Here is a 16,215-nt window from a genome sequence, read left to right on the forward strand (position 1 = left end):
CCGGAAGGCCATGCCAGGTCAGTGCTGGATCAGCAGAGCTTTGGGTGGCATCAGGAGGCTGGAGAGTGAGACGACTTTAGAGAGTTGATCTGACAAGGTTTGAATGGAGGGTTCACATGGAGGAGAAGAATCTTGTCTCTATTTCACCAGGCTACGTGCTGTGCTGTGTGTCTTTCACTAACAACTCGCTCACCCAAGTTGTTGTGATGGAGCTGCCAGCTTGGTTCTCTGCTGCTGTCCCTTGCCACCACGCCCCTGACCATGACCTGTCTTAGTCTTGAAGTTTTGTACATGTGCTTGGGCCTGTATCTTCAAGCTAATAACAAAATGTTACCTCATGATGCATCTATCTCCTCTTAGTTGATTAGAACAGCAGTTCCTGGTGTTCTCCTTTCCTCTGAGTGCTGATAGCTGATGTTTTAGCCTCCGTGGGTGCCAGTTCAACAGGCTAGTCTGCATGTAGTAAAACAACACTCAGCTTCTGTGTGTATTGTTTTAGCATCTCCTCATCCATTTCTTTTAGTGTTTTAACATCCAGGTGCTCATGATAGGTGCTTTTTTGTTTGTTTGTTTGTTTGAAGGTTCATTGTGGAACAGTGTGTTCAGACTGGAAAACAAGCATAGTCCTTAGAGCCTGGGGTGTCCCTTCTGTTTGCTTGGCAGAGCACCTCCTGCACCCGAGAGGCTGGCCAGGCTGTTAGTCACTCTTATTTCAGGAAAGAACCTGAACAAACCTTCAGCAAATGATGGGATGACTCAGGGGTTACTGAAAATAAAGCTGCACTGTCAGCTGGAGCCCTGAAGCAGAGGATGCTTCACAGAGGTAGGGTCTCAGCCTTGTTTTAAACAGCCCACTTCAAACACCGTGTGTTTTCCTGGGTTGGACACCCTGCTGTGCCTGCTCCCAGCTCAGGGTGTGGATCTGTGGATATTACATCTGCTCTCCTGTCCTTATCTGAGTTGGGATCACCAGCAGCCTCTGGGGAAGGAAGCTCAGCTGAGCTTGTGGTGTTTCAGCCCGAGTACATCAGAGGGAAAGATCTGGGATTGGAGTAACAACGTTGACATCAGGGCTTTTCATACCTTATCTTCCCAGTGCTGCTGGGAGCCAGGGATGGGCTATTATCCCTGTTAGAGCACATCCCAGCCCAGCCTGCTGGGGTTTGCCCACTGTTGTACAGCAGATCCATCACATTGCTGCAAGGAGAGAATTGAAGCCTTTCTCTCTAGCAGCTCATCTACTACAGGCATGGTATTCTGGTTGGTGCATGCGGCAGAAGAAAGTGTGTGTTGAGGTGGGAAGGTCTGAGAGATGCTTAGCTGGGGCTTCATCACCTCATGTGCAGCAGTGCTGGGGTGAAGCCCTGGCTTCTCACAAGTGCTCTAAATTCATGTCCCCAACCACCAGTCTTTAGGAACTGGCAAAATGTGTGTCCAAGGGTCCTGTTTTGTCCAGACTCACCAAAGCTGGGCCTCGGGGATCTTGTGAGACCACAGCAATTAGAAGGGGAACTGAGCTGAGGAGGAGCAGAGTACCTAGCAATTTCCTTTGCAGTGAATAGTGATATTCACACCTGTGCAGCTCATTTAATTAGTTACAACTAGACAATCACTGCTGGGTGCTAATTACACCAGTCCCTCATGCTACCTGGGTACCACCGCTGCAAGCGGCTCTGAGACTTGCGGGCTTGCTGGTACCTGGTAGGTATAGGGTGGCTGCTGCCCCCTTCTTTCAGGACTGGGAGCGCTTGGCCTGGGATGAAATTCAGTGGGGTGAGAGCTTGGGGGACTGCTCTGTGCTGCCCCATCCTAGCACAGGGCTGGGGAGCATGGCATTTGCTGGAGAATGTGAGGAATGTAGAGGCGAGCTCACAGGGAGGGGAGACCTGTAAGGAGAAACCTGTTTGATTTCCCTGAAGGGCAAAACACACCCAAGTCTCCTCCTCAAAACAAGGCTTGGCTTCCAGAGCCAGCCCTCTCAGCCCTGGCAGGTAACACTCAGCCTCACCCACAGCTGCCTCTGCTGCCATCCGAGGTACCCGCTGCCAGCCTGGGGGGGCTGAAGTGCCTGGAGGTTGCTCGCAGGCTGCTGCACGTCCATCTTTGGGGGGACACCGCAGCTGAAGGAGCCTCTGCAGGTAGGGCTGGGCAGGGGGGTTAGTCCTCCGAGTCCCACAGAAGTGCTGCTTCTGGTATTTCTGGGTGCTGCTTCTCTCCCTGCACTCTCTCTGCCTGGGGAGGAGGAAGAGGAGAGCTGTCTTTTCCTGACCTGCAGGGATCTGAGGGGTGAGGGAGGCTTGAACCAGTACCTTCAGTCCTCTTCCTGCAAGGGGAAGTGAAGGTCTTTAGTGTGTTGATTCAGAGAGTGGCTCTAAAATGGTACATGAGTACTGCAGGGATGGTGTTAGCAGAAGTACACCCATGAGGCTGAAGAGGGGAGGTTTGAGTATGGCTTTTTGTTGCTTACCCCTGTCTGATTGAAATTCCCTCCTTTGCTCATTGCCACAAGTCTTTCCAAAACCTGTCCCCCTCTTACTTTACCTGCTAGAGCAGGGGCATGGTGTGAGCTAACTGGGGACAGTCTGTATGTGGGCAGGAGCTAGCAGAGCCTGGGCAACACCAGTTAATGTGAGACTGTGACCCTTGACAGCCTCTTGGGAGGTGTGGGGTGAGCTGTGTGTGCCTCTTTCTGCCTCTCCATCACCACTTCCCGGCACTCATGTGGGACAGGGGTAGGTGCAGGTAGAGATATTTTGCTCTCTCTGCCTTGTTTTGCTCTCCCTGAATCAGGATGAAATCAGCACCCCGGAAAGGAGTGGTACAGCTGCTGAGGAGGAGATGAGCACCTCCCTCAGCCCTTGCTTCATCCCAGCTTGGTGAAGCTGCCTCTGTTCCTATATCCACACCCCTCTTCTCAGCCCTGGGCTGCTCCAGGACAAACCCCTTGCAGGAGGATGAGCTGGATTCAGCTGCACAGGTTGCTCCACTTCAAGCTAGGGAGCAGAGGTGCCCCTGCATCAGACTGATCAGGATGTTACACTGGTTTATTTTAACCACCCATCCAAGTTTATTCCTCAAATTTATCAGGTTTTAATTGGAAGTCCCATTTCCACAAATGTTTTTTCTTGGCAAAACTTGGTACCTTCTCTGCAGTGAAGCTTCCATGGGGTTTTCTGCCCTGTTCTGTTTTTGGGACACAAGCACAGAGCTCTGCCTTTGAAAGCAGAAGGAACTTTTCCTTCTGCCTTGCTTTCATCTGTAGACATCAAGGCTTAAGGTCAAGGGCATGTGGGTGCGGTAAACACCCTCCACATCCTTCTTCCTTTTCAAATACAGAAATTAGCTGAGCAATTAGGAATTAATGCTTTGTAATTACAGTAATGAATCTGTATAGCCAGGATAGGGAAAAATGTAGTTTTGGACAGTAACAGTATCGAGGTTTGGGTTTTGGGGGTTCATGCTGCAGAAGTTTGTACAGCAGAGCCCCAGGTTGATCTCCTGGGGCAGGCAGGTTTGGGTGCTGCTCTCAGTCAGTGTATGCCACGTGTTCCTTACTCCAGTAGCTCACATCTTTGCCAACTCCATCTGGTCAGACTGAATCTTTGTTTTCTTGTGGGGTATGTGGTTGCAAATGAATGACAAGAGATGATTATTGGGCATTTGCAGCTTTACAGCTGCTGTCCCTGACACGGCTGAAATGTGTCTGTGCTGCTCAGGTGAATGAGTTCTGTGCAGGCTTCCCTGGTGCAGTTACAGGGTTTCATCTCTACTTTCCCTCCTTTTGCAGCCTAGCTGCTCCTTAGAGCATCTCTGCATGCACTGAAGAAGATAGGGATGAGCTGGTGTATTGCATGAGCCTAAAAGGACTGATTTAAGGTTGTCTGGACTTCTTCAACGATTGCATTGCTGATCATTCACAGGTTTGACTTGAGAGATCATTGAATCATAGAATGGCTTGGGTTAGAAAGGACCTTAAAGCTCAGGACCTTAAAGCTCACCCAGTTCCAACCCCCTGCCATGGGCAGGGACACTAGATCAGGTTGCTCCAAGCTCCATCCATCCTGGCCCTGAACACTGCCAGGGATGGGGCATCTCCTGGTGCTTCTTAAAAATCACCATTGGAACAGTATTAAATAGTCACTGCATGGTAAAGGGGAAAAAAGGCAAGAGTAAAGCTGGTCCTTCAGAGAAGTTAAACATTGCCTAAAATGTGAGGACTCGCCACCCTGCCTGTACAGATGACCATCCAGCTGGGCTTTAGCTGTTCAGAGGTACTTATGCATGAGTTAATCTCCATTTGAAAGCCTACAACCATCCAGTTGCTCCTAATACTGAGCCAATGGGGACAATAAATGTTATTTGCCACTGAGACTCAGTCCAAGTCCAGAAACTTGCCTCAGGCTGTGGTCTGCCCTTTCAGAGACTGACTGACAGCCTCCCACTTCAAACATTCAGTGTGCAGTAGGTGGGATTTGATCCTAAATTGCAGGTTGTGGGCTCCCAGCATGAAGCCTGAAGTGTAATTCCTGTTGCCACTGGTTTCCTCAAGTGCAGACAGTGGGACTGAAGCACCCATCGTTCCCAGGCACGGGATGTCACTCGGGTCAGAGCTCAGAAATACATCTAGTTTTAAGTATGTTTGCTCCAAACTGTCACAGCCACTGGACACAGATCCAGGGTAAACTTCCTTTACCAATTCAAACTTGGTGAAATTAATAGAAAGGGTTAAGTGTGCCCTGGCAGGGCTTAGCTGGGTCAGGCGCAGTCTAGCCAGGCTGCTGTCTTTCACAGCAGATCAGGTAACAGCTAGGCAAAAGCATAACACAGGCACAAAGTTTGCATTGTGTGCTCTGGCTAATGCAAGAGCAATGAGAGTACGTGCCCACGCCTAACCCAGTGCAGTCAGGATTAGCAGCCCTGCAGCCTGGCTCTGCCTCCTGCAGGCAGGAGCTGGGTCGGATGTGCTGAGTGCTAAACCAGGGTCCCACCACTCACCACATGGGCTCAGAGAGGGATTTGGACCCTGGTTTAGGTCCAGATGACAGGATTCTCAGCAGGGTTTAGGAGGTTCAAATGAAGAAGGGTCAAACCTTTTGCAAGCTTTAAATACATTTTAATTTGAGGACTGTGAAGGTCAGAATAGGCCTCAATTAAACTGGGATTTTCTGCATGACTGAGCTCAGTCCTGCTGGTGCTGAGGTCCAGCATTCAGGTCACTGGCCAAATCCTCCATTAGCACTTAAGTTCCTTGCTGCTGAGGTGAGTTTTGTGCTTCAACCCAGGGTCAGGAGGAACATGTGAGAGCTGCTTGGAAAGCAGCATGGTGGCACGGGTGGGCTTTGCTGGCTGCCGGTCCTGGGTCACAGTAGGTGAGACAGGACTGATTTGCTGTTGGTCACATAAGTGATGCCATGAGGGCTTTGGGTTGAAGGAAAGAGCAGGTTTAGGACAGTTTGTCACCTGTTAATGACCTGTGTTGAGCCCGCAAGAGTTTAACTTGGTTAACATGGGTCAGCTGAAGGGGGGGCTGGCTGATGCAGCACAGGGCATCTCACCATGCAGTTCTCGCAGAGACCAGCATAATAAAGGGATCCTGGTGCCCTGGACATCAAAGGGAGATCCTGTTCTGCGAGCAGGGAGCAAGACATGGGGAACAGAAGTGCTGTAACATGAACTGATGCCCTGCCTGGGCTGTGTGGACAGATGAGGAGTTTAAAGGCAGCCTGTGGCACTCTCCAGGAACACTGTATTCACAGGATCAAAGCAGCTCTGCTTCCTTTCCTAGGGCATTCATTCAGTCCTCTGAACTGGGTCCAGTGTCAGATCCAGCTCATCACTGGGATGAATGGATGGCACGGTGCCCATTAAGGGCTATTACTGCAAGTGCCCTGCAAACTCCTGACAACAGCAGGCTAAAAATGGTTATTAACATGGTAAAGCTGCAGTTGGGCTGTCACAAAGGAGGATGCTGGCAGGTTTTTCTTCTGTGCTTGCAGGTAATAGGAGCTACAGTCAGCTTTTAAAGAACAGCGAGTGTTTCATCTCCTGGGGTGTAATTACATCTTTTTTAAGTGGCTTACAAGGAAAGAAGAATCATTCCCAATTAAGTTATGAGCTGCTGATTTCAGGCACTTGAAGAATTTATTAGCAAAGAGGGCTGGTGTGGCTGTCCATCAGTTCCTGTGCAGAGGAACGAATGGGTAAGGATGTATCACATTCTGCCCACTGCCCAGGGCTAGAAGCAGTGCACAGGCTGTGATCTGTAGGGATCACTCCCTTCTAAGGGTAAGAGAGGAGTCTGCGGTGCCTGAGCCATCTCCTCTGCTGGTACCACTGCTGTTGATGCCCACTGGTGTGGTCCCTGGGCAGCTAAGAAGCAGCTCAGCTGCCTGTTTGCCTGGCAGGGTGACGGGTTTCACCAGGAGCTGCTCCCTGAAGCACTGCAAAGAGAGACTCTCTCATTACAGCACTGGCATAGCTGGGAGCTGCTTTATGAACTCAAAGTGCATTGAGACACCCGGGTTAGGGCTGGGACCATGGCACCCCAGAGCACACCAAAGGTGAGCTGGTGCCTGCCCGCAAGCAGATGTGCCTTGGAGGCTGAATCTAAATACGGTTTCAGCTCTACTTTCCTCATTAAATATCTTGTAATTGTTGTCATTCATGTGGTGAGGATCTCCAGTGTTAGTGTCTTCATCAGGCTGGGTGAGTCTAGATGGAGCAGCCCTGAGGAGAAGGACTTGGGGTGTTGGATGAGGAGAAGTTCCCTGTGACCCAGCTTCAGTGTGCACTTAAGCCCAAACACCCCAGTGTGCTGAGCTGCACCCCCACAGTGTGAGCAGCAGGTTGAGGGAGGGGATTCTCCCCCTCTGCTGCACTCTGGGGATCCCCCCTGTGGTCCTGATCCAGCTCTGGGGTATGGTATTTGAATTTGCACCCAGACGTACTCTGCACGGGCAGTACGCATGGCTCTGTGAGCCACAGACCTTTTAAAACAGATGGAATCAAGTTATTTTAGCTCAGAAGTCTGTAAGAAGGTGCAGGAGGAACTGAATTCTGTCCATTGTGCTACCTAGGAAGTGTCCCTAGCTTTGTAGTTGACAGGTAGGTCATGGATGGATACAGCTGTGTCTGGAGTATTACCTGTGGCAATGCCTGGCTGTCTCTGCTGAGGGAAGGAGCTGCTCCACCATGGTCACTTGGGGGGTTTATTGCTTGTTTGGTGTCTCTAGCAGGTCATGCTGACAACTTTGTGTCAGTCCTGGGTAAAAGACTTACTGTAGTACACTGTGGCCTCCTAAAACCTGAGTGCCAGGGCTCTGTCCACGTGGAAATCAGTACGTAACTGGGAAGAAAAGCCTGTACTGGCTTTGTTTCAGTAAGGAACTCTGACAGTACATGGCTGGAGCCCAGACCTGGATAGGGCACCTGGGAAGTGGTGTGCCACAGGGGCAGCCTCGAGCTACTCAGCAGCAAAGGAAATACATGGCTCTCTGTCCACAGCCAGATGCAATTCCTTCCTTTCTGTGGCTGCTGTCAGCAGGGGATCACCTCTCAGAGCTGGGGTCACACAACCCAATCTCGTATTTCAGCATCCCAGGACACTTTGCACACATGGAGCCCAGGGCGGCTCTGTGAAGTTGTCCAGAGGAAGTGTATGAAGGGAATTGTTCTCCAAAGCCCAGTGTTTCAGAGCAAACTGGGCAATGCCTAACGGTGCAGCAGAGCCTGCAGGAGTTGTTGGGATCAGGAAGTGGAGATGGACTATTGCTCATTCACATAATGATGGCACCCAAGGGTGCCAATTAGGATCAAGGGCCTGGTGATGGTGTTGTGCAGGTGCTTAATAGGAGGCACTTGGCTCTGAAGGGCTTCCACCGCGCATCTGGAGGAAACCCTGCTATATAAATGGGGAATAGGGATTTTTTGTTTGGTCTCAGATTATATATTTGTAGTGAACATTTGAGAGACAATGTATTTTCTTGACCAGCTCTGGTATCTAAACCAGTGACTTGGTGACTTACTGCATGTCCTTTTAATAGAGATGTTCCTACTTGCCAGTAAAAGCATTTTCTATGAGGCAGTGAATAAACAGAATACAGAAAGCTGCATCCAGCCTGGCAGAGCTTATTTCCCCACTCTAAGGCAAGAGATGGATCTAGGTTTAGGCAGAAGAAAGAGGTTTTGGTCTACACGAGAGGTGCTCTGTGTCAGCACCCGGATGGTGTTGACATGGGGACTTGGATTGCACAAAATACAGAGGGATCCGTCGCCATGTTTCCTGTCCTGAAGCATCGCTTTTAGACCATGGCAAGTTATCTGGACTGTGTTTTTCCCTTTTGTCTCTGATTGTGCCACAAGTGCCAGGTGCCTGGGTTAATATTTGAGTTGTGTTGGCAAGAGGAGGCCAGGGAACACCATGTCTCTGACATCTTGAGCAAAGGAAAGTGTTTCTTCTGGGGCTCTTTGAGGACCTGTCCTGCAAACATAGCTGCAGTGGTGTATGGCTAGAGCCTGTGTCACAGCCAGCTCCAGGGCTTCCAGGTACCCCACAGTGCTGCCAGAAGGAGGGTTTTCCTGGCTCCCAAACTCACGGGCCCTCCTTCCTGCTTCTGAAAGACACTCACAAGGTGGAAGCTGCTTTTGGATCCTCAACACTCCAGAAATCCTGCCCACTCTAGTGAAACCTGGACTTAACCCACTGGGAGAGAAAGTATTTGTCTTATCTGAAGTCTGGAGGTGCCTAGAGCTGAGGACCTGCTGTTGGGATCAGCTGCAGTTGCCTCTGGCTCCAGGCAAGTGCATTTGTTTCTGTACCAATAGAGGAAATAGTATCCTATTATGGCTGTACTAATAATTCCCAAAGAAGCTGTACCAACAAAACCATTTTCCCTCTTGTAACTTAATGTCATGCATGGAGGCTCTGGTAGCATAAAAGCATATTTTTGAAGAAACACTTTCATGGACAAAATGAAACACGGGCAAATGCAGTTAAGGAGGAAGATGCGAGTGTTATTCCTGCTAGTAGTTTGCTGATCTGTCTGTGGTTTGGGTTAGTGGCTCCCATGTATCTTTCTTGTTCTTGTTTCTTCATTGCAACTACTCCCTTGGCATCTGTAGATCGTAGAATCCCAGACTGGTTTGGGTTGGAAGGGACCTTAAAGCTCATCCAGTTCCAAGCCCCTGTCATGGGCAGGGACACTTTCCACTAGAGCAGCTTGCTCCAAGCCCCGTCCAACCTGGCCTTGAACACTGCCAGGGATGGGGCAGCCCCAGCTTCTCTGGGCAGCCTGTGCCAGTGTCCTACCACCCTTATAGCAGGCTTGGTTAAATCTGCATGGCAAGGGGGATCTGGGAAGGATAAGGAACGAGATGGGCTGCCTACTGCTAGAGAAAGCTGAATTAATGTTTGGGAGTGTTTCAGAAGAGAGGGAGCCTTGGGGTAATAGCAGAGAGCTTGTTCACCATCAGTGCAAACTGAATGAGGAGTGGATGGTGCAGTGGGTAGATCTGCAGCTGAGACAAGGCAGAGGAGCCAAGTTTGCCAAGAAGCAGTGCTGTGAGCTCAGCACTCGGCATTCCTCATGGGTGTGTGGCTTCGTGGCAGTACTGCAGGGACAAGCCCACCAGGAGATAACAGCCTAATTTTAGATTAACAGGCTCCCAAACAGGGCTGGGTGTTTTCATTAATGAATAGCATAGGTACTTAGGAATTCAGGCTCAGCAGAGAGTTTTGGGAAGGAAGGGCTGGAGAAGCTGGAAGTTGCCCTGGATTTTCTCCTCTGAAACAAGGGCTTATCCCATTTTACATGAAACACCGTGGAGTGAAAAAGGAAAAGAAATATTCCGGATAAAGGTTCTACTAATCTGAAAACAATGTGTCCATTTTGAGGAGTTTTGCTTCCTTTTGTTTGCTCACAAAGTAAAAAGTCCCATGTGTTTGACTTCAATGCTGAAAGTACATGACATGGGGAGAGATCTCACCTTCGGTTTATATACCGGAGTCTCACCGCCTTCCAGGCTCTGTGGCTGTGCCGCTGCTGTGATGCTCTCCCTTTCACAGAACTCCACAGGTTTTTGTAGCTTTTCCTCTTTTCCATTTCTTCCAGGGGCTTGTTGTCTTCAAGCAGTGACTGAAGGGGAAGGTGCTTCCGAGAGCCATGATGTCCCTGGGTGTCACCAAAGGTAATTCTTTTCCCCATCCCAAGCTGCAGGGATGGCTTTGCTTGGTTGTATCTGTCTCTGCTCAACTCCCTCAATGCAGTGTGTTCAAGGGAGGGGACAGCTCTTCCTTAGCTGTGACCTGCTCCAACCTGAGCTCCAACATGTCGTGCATTTAGCTGTGATTTCAGTAGCCATGAAGGCAGAGAGAGCTGGAGAGCTTAGAACCTGGCTGAGATTTTGAGCTGAGACCACGCTTCTGCAGTGTGCAATAGCCAGACAGCAATGAGAACACTGCCTTTATTACTGATAAACTCCTAAGAATGTGTTATCATCAGAGGAATATGAAACAAATCATACTGGGGCTGCCAGACTGTTCTGAGTGGTCCCAGGAACATTCCCACCCTGCAGAACTCCATGGCAGACTCAACTCAGGTTTAGTTATAAGCAACATGCTCACAGGACTTAGATGTGAATAGATGGGGTGATGTTCCCAAATCCAGAGGTAAGCTGTAACAGTGACAGGGAGAAGAGTGGAAATGCCTTATTTCCATTAGCAATAAATTTAATTTTCAGTTGTCTTTGATCGTCTTGAGAGAAAATGACTTGTTAATGTGCCCCAGCTCACCTGCTGATAGTGATAATCCTTGCCTTCTCTCAGCAACCCTTCTCATTCCTCCCTTTCCCTCCGCCTCTCCCAGGACGTGCCCTTCCTCCCACGGATGAAGACCGCAGGAGGATCATTAAGCAGATGAAGGTTCGCACCACCCTGAAAGGAGATAAGAGCTGGATCCACCACCACAACTCAGACTCTGAGGATGAGAAGAGCAGCAGCACACTGTAAGTGTGGCCAATGAGGAATGCTCCTCTTCTCCTTTCCCTCATCAGCCTCCCCTGAGTTCTGTTCTCCAGCCTGCAGAAGCAGCACACTTGGTGCTAGCATGTTTTGGGGTCCCCATGATGCCAGGAACTGTCATTTCCAGAAGAAAGTGGTGCTCCTGCATATTTCTGATAAATACAGGCTGGGGAGAAGCTCTGAGAAATGCCCTTTCCTGAGAGCTGGAATCCAGCAACACAGGCAGGTTTCAAGTCTTTGGGAGAACTCCAAAGTTCTTTGAAGTCAGATTGTGTTTCACCATCTCCAGGGAGACAAAGGCAGGAGCAGACCTTGATGGGAGGGAGTTTAAGTAGTAAAACAGCCAGGTCTGCATCTCCCCCTGCAGCTCACAGGGCTGTGTAACACGGCAACCCTTGTACCAGGGAACACCACAACCTGCACCAGCTCCTCTTAGAAACAAATCCAAGCCCACATCAGTTTTCTCTCAGCAGCTCTCTCCAAAAACATAGGATCCCAGACTGGTTTGCATTGGGAGGGACCTTAAAGCTCATCCAGTTCCAGCCCTCTGCACAGGCAGGGACACCTTCCACTAGCCCAGGTTGCTCCAAGTCCTGTCCGACCTGGCCTTGAACACTGCCAGGGGTGGGGCAGCCACAGCTTCTCTGGGCACCCTGTGCCAGCGCCTCAGCACCCTCCCAGGGAAGAGCTTCTGCCTAAGAGCTCATCTCAGTCTCCCCTCTGACAGGTTAAAGCCATTCCCCCCATCCACTGATGTCCAACACCATTGCCATGTTCAGTGAGGCAGCTCAGCAAGATCAGAAGTTAATTATGTCATTGTGTTTTCTCTTTACTCAGATCTGGCCATGGCAGTGGGAGATCCTCAGTACCCAGTGCTCCCCAGAGTGACAGGTAATTCTGGGGACACATCCTGTTGCTTCTTTTCTGTGTTATCTCACAGGGTCAGTGCACACTTTCACTGGTTCTTCACAAACCTGAGCTCTTTCTTCACCTCCTCATAGTCACTCACTGCTGTGCCTGAAGAAAAATAGCCCCTGAGGAGAGCCTGCATTGTTCAATATAATGTACTACAATTGTGTGTGCAGAGCTGAGGTATCACAGCCCAGTTAGCTGGATTTTTAGCTTGATGGCCACAGGGACCCTTAAATCCTGGTGCTGCTGCTGCTGTTTTCCCCATGTGTCTCTACTCACCAATGTCTTCTTTGCACAGGTCTGTTCCCCCCAAGCCTCAATCTGGTTACCTCATCAGGTCAGTATAAAGTGGGATGTATTTGGGCTGCAGGGGTAGGAGAACTAGATCAGGAGCAGCAAGCATGAAAAATATTACTATGTCTTGGGTTCTTCTATTAGGAACGTTATAATGCTTGGGGAATATCTTGGTGAAGAGAGAGTGTTTCTTTTAACAGGTAGTTTGATGGTGCTGTTAACAGAGTCGCAGATCTCCTCTGTATGATACACTGATCAGCACCTTCCTTCCATCAGGACACGCAGACACTGTTAGGCTATGGAATGGCTGCAAGTCACTTAGTTTGAGTTCCTGACGTGTCTCTTTCCTCCCCAGAGGAGTGTTCACAAAAACCATTGATAAGACCTCTTCTGTGCCAGATTCTTCACCTTCTAATGAAGCACAAAAAAGGTATGTGTGTGTCTTGGAGTAGCACCATCCCACAGAGGGTTTGCCCATACTGACAACTCACAGTGGCCCTGGGGAAGCAAAGCAACCTCAAATCCTAGTCCAAGCCTGTGCAAAGGAGGCAAATGCTGCCCTTTAGTTAAACAGGATCCCCCGAGTTCAGAAAGTGGATATATGGGATCACCCTGTTCCCCCTATCACATGGAGCATGGGCTTACCTGAGGAAGGGGAAGTGAAGGGTAATTGCTGGAGAGGGTCATGCTAACATGTGGTTTGTACATCTGCAGCACCACCACCACGAAGCGACACAGCCTGTGCCGCTCCTCCTCTGGCTACAGGATGACCACTGAGGACTACAAGAAGCTGTGAGTGTGCCAAGGGGAGCAGCACTTCTGCCCGTGCCAGGCTCAGCAGCACCTGAGCCTCAGTGGTGAGGCCATCTGCATGTGGATGCCCATGCGCAGGACATCCAGGCATGGCTTCATCAGCCAAGCACTGCAGAGCTTTGCTAGAAACTGCAGCAGTTCCCAGTGCTCCCTCCAGGCTTGAGTGGGCATCAGGGGTCCCTCAAACTGGTAATGGCCTTTGTGCAGGGTGAATTCTATCACTAGATAGTAGTTAAGGCAGAAGCTGGAGGATGCAGCCTGGGGACTTGCAGTGTTGCAGACCTTTCTGCAACCAGGGGAAAGGAGGGACAGAGCACCACTGCTGTGGTTTCCTATACAGCTTTACCTGTCAAAGACCATGGCTCTAATCTGTAATGCAGCTGAGCATTTATGATGAACCAGCCTCTAGGCTTAACCCCTTGACTAACTCATGTGGGGACACATGCATAAAAAATACAAGTGCCTTCCACACTTGTGTGCCACACTTACAGGGTCTGAACCCACTGCCACATACCCTGCCCTTGGATTTATCCTGGGTTTTGATTGTGCTGCCTCTACAGAGGCAGTTCCCTTACCTTGGCTCTCCCCTTCCTGTTTCAGAGCTCCATATAATGTTAAGCAAAAGTCAGTGGACTTGGACGAGGAAGATGTGCCTTTCACTCCAGATGAACACAAAAAGAGGTATGTCCTCATCTAACCACCTTCTGCTTGCCGGGCAGTGACAAGTAGGCTTCAGTTTAACTGTTACTGGGAGGGTCAGTTTGATGATTGCAGCTGAGCCATTAGGGCTCACTGCAGTAAGATAATGATAAGCAGATATTTCTACTCAGAGCACAGCTATGCCCATGGGTGACTGCACTCCCAACCACATATAATTAAAAGCCTGACATGATTCAACCTGACAGCATACCCCAATTAATCTGGTAGCTGGGTACAGGTTGTGGAACCCATTAGCTGCATCGTGTCTATGTGGAAAATAGAGACTACAACCAGCCTGGCAGTGAGGGGAGGAACTACCTCCCGCAGCCTATATGTGTGCAACTGAGTCTGGACCACAGGGGGACTTGCACCTAAGTGCAGATCCAGATGGGTCTCTTGTTCTCATACCAGGAGTAGAATGTGTTTTGTCTGTACGGTGGACTTGCATCGATGCAGACAGAGTCCCTGTTGCTTTTGGTCAAGTTTCTGAAGATGCTTTTCCTCAGATACAAGGCTTTTACAAATGAAAACTTGGTTATTTGCCCACAGCAAAAGTCCTTTCATGGATCTGCACCTCTCCATTTGTACATCTGGTGGTGCTGATGTCTGTAAGACACATGCAGTCCATGTAGCGTGTCAGCCCCAAAGGCTGTGCCCCACTTTTTGGTCCCATGGTGTGCAGTATTAACAGTCCAGGTCTTCAAAAGGAGAACTCCCTCTGCCCACCTGGAAGAGGAAGGTTGTTTTTTTTCCTCATACTTTACATGTGCAAGTGCTGTGACCCAGCATCAATGATGTGAAAGAAAAAGATCAGATGTTGTTACCCCTTTCAGCTCTGGCTGGATTTCTGCTCCCAGAGCACAGGAGCTCTGCAGGGCTGGCACATGGCTTGTTCACCTCATGTCTCTTCAAGGCTACAGGCATGAGCAGAATGTGACCCCTTCTCTTCCCTTCCCTCCAGGACGGAGGCAGCCAACAGTGTCCTGAGGCACAGTGCAAGCAGGGAACGTGCTTATGTCCTCTCTGCAGCCAAGAAAAGCAGTGGGTGAGTGTGCGGCATGGGGCAGGAGCGGGGCAGGGGCTGCAGAGGGGACTCACAGCAGTGGTGGCCTGAGCCAGGCTTCTCTGAAGGGGATGGGCTCCTTTCCAATGAGAGGAGATGACAGAGCTGCCGTCTCTCCAGGAATGCCAAGGGTATCTGCACTTGGTGCACCAGGCATTTGGAGGCCTGCAATCAAGACTTCAGTGTTCAGACTCAGTTCTCACTACTGCTCCCTGCAGTTTGTTGCATGCAGGAGGAAAATCAGAGCAAATATAAACTGCATCCACTGTGGAGCAGCTTTTTGCCACAGTTTGCCTTTACACTCTTTTTGGATGATAAGACTTACAAGATCCTGATCAGCTTCAGAATAGTTCTGTGGGAAAAAAAGAACCTAACAGTGATGTGGGTACGTAACAGGAGTGTGAAGATGTGTGGGAGCTACTGGTGTTCAGGACTTTTTTTGTCCATCTTTTTCCTGGAAAAGGTAAAATAAAGCAGATTTCCAAGGACTCTGACCCCCAGGAGCCCATCATAGAATCATAGAATAGTTAGGGTTGGAAAGGACCTCAAGATCATTTAGTTCCAACCCCCCTGCCATGGACAGGGACACTTCACACTAAACCATCCCACACAAGGCTTCATCCAACCTGGCTTTGAACACCGCCAGGGATGGAGCACTCACAACCTCCCTGGGCAACCCATTCCAGTGTCTCACAACCCTAACAGGAAAGAATTTCCTCCTTATATCCAATCTAAACTTCCCCTGTTTATCATGGCAGTGACTTTTGCAGCTTGCTTTCACTGTAAACCCTTTTCCTCTTGACATAACTCAGGGTGACACAATGAGGCACAGGGAGGTTGCAAGGGCAACAGGAAGCAGGGAGAGGATGGCCAGCAGCGCTCAGCTTTGCCCAGAGTGGGAGAAGTGTTTGGATGGTGCTGCAAGACACCGGGAGAGAGGCTTTGGACAAGGGCCTGTAGGGACAGGACAAGGGGAATGGCTTTAACCTGCCAGAGGGGAGACTGAGATGAGCTCTTAGGCAGAAGCTCTTCCCTGTGAGGGTGCTGAGGCGCTGGCACAGGGTGCCCAGAGAAGCTGTGGCTGCCCCATCCCTGGCAGTGTTCAAGGCCAGGTTGAAAGGGTCTTGGAGCAAGCTGCTCTAGTGGAAGGTGTCCCTGCTAGTGGCAGGGGCTTGGAACTGGAGGAGCTTTGAGGTCTCTTCCAACCCAAACCATCCTGGCATTCTCTGGGATCTGTGAGGCTATTAAGGGTGTTTGCACTGACTGCTAGTTCCTCTGGGAGGCAGGTTTGTATGCAGGAAGAAAAACAGCCATCAGGAAGGTATGAAATTAAAGAAGCCCTTTGGGGGAGCTTCTTTGCTTTGCATATTGTAAGTAGCAGCTCCTCCTGTTTTTATTCCCTCTGCTCTGTAATTTG

The 16,215-nt window shown here is 49.9% G+C and overlaps 1 protein-coding gene across 6 annotated transcripts in view; it reads left to right on the top strand.

Moving 5' to 3' along the window:
- Positions 1-16,215, top strand: part of ZNF185 (zinc finger protein 185 with LIM domain) — a 36,259-nt gene continuing 20,044 nt past the window's right edge. For 5 of the 6 annotated variants that reach the window (XM_065689713.1, XM_065689718.1, XM_065689717.1 and 2 more), the window contains exons 1-9: positions 1,998-2,138; positions 10,110-10,185; positions 10,863-11,001; positions 11,855-11,908; positions 12,228-12,266; positions 12,579-12,653; positions 12,938-13,015; positions 13,637-13,717; positions 14,697-14,780. In XM_065689713.1, coding sequence (XP_065545785.1) covers positions 10,161-10,185; positions 10,863-11,001; positions 11,855-11,908; positions 12,228-12,266; positions 12,579-12,653; positions 12,938-13,015; positions 13,637-13,717; positions 14,697-14,780 — 575 coding nt within the window. In that variant the 5' untranslated portion in view covers positions 1,998-2,138; positions 10,110-10,160. Of the gene's footprint in view, positions 18-1,997; positions 2,139-10,109; positions 10,186-10,862; positions 11,002-11,854; positions 11,909-12,227; positions 12,267-12,578; positions 12,654-12,937; positions 13,016-13,636; positions 13,718-14,696; positions 14,781-16,215 lie in introns of those variants that run through there. The other variant, XM_065689714.1, reaches the window with a different exon arrangement.

This window comes from Lathamus discolor, chromosome 9, assembly GCF_037157495.1.
Source record: "Lathamus discolor isolate bLatDis1 chromosome 9, bLatDis1.hap1, whole genome shotgun sequence".
NCBI lineage: Eukaryota > Metazoa > Chordata > Aves > Psittaciformes > Psittacidae > Lathamus > Lathamus discolor.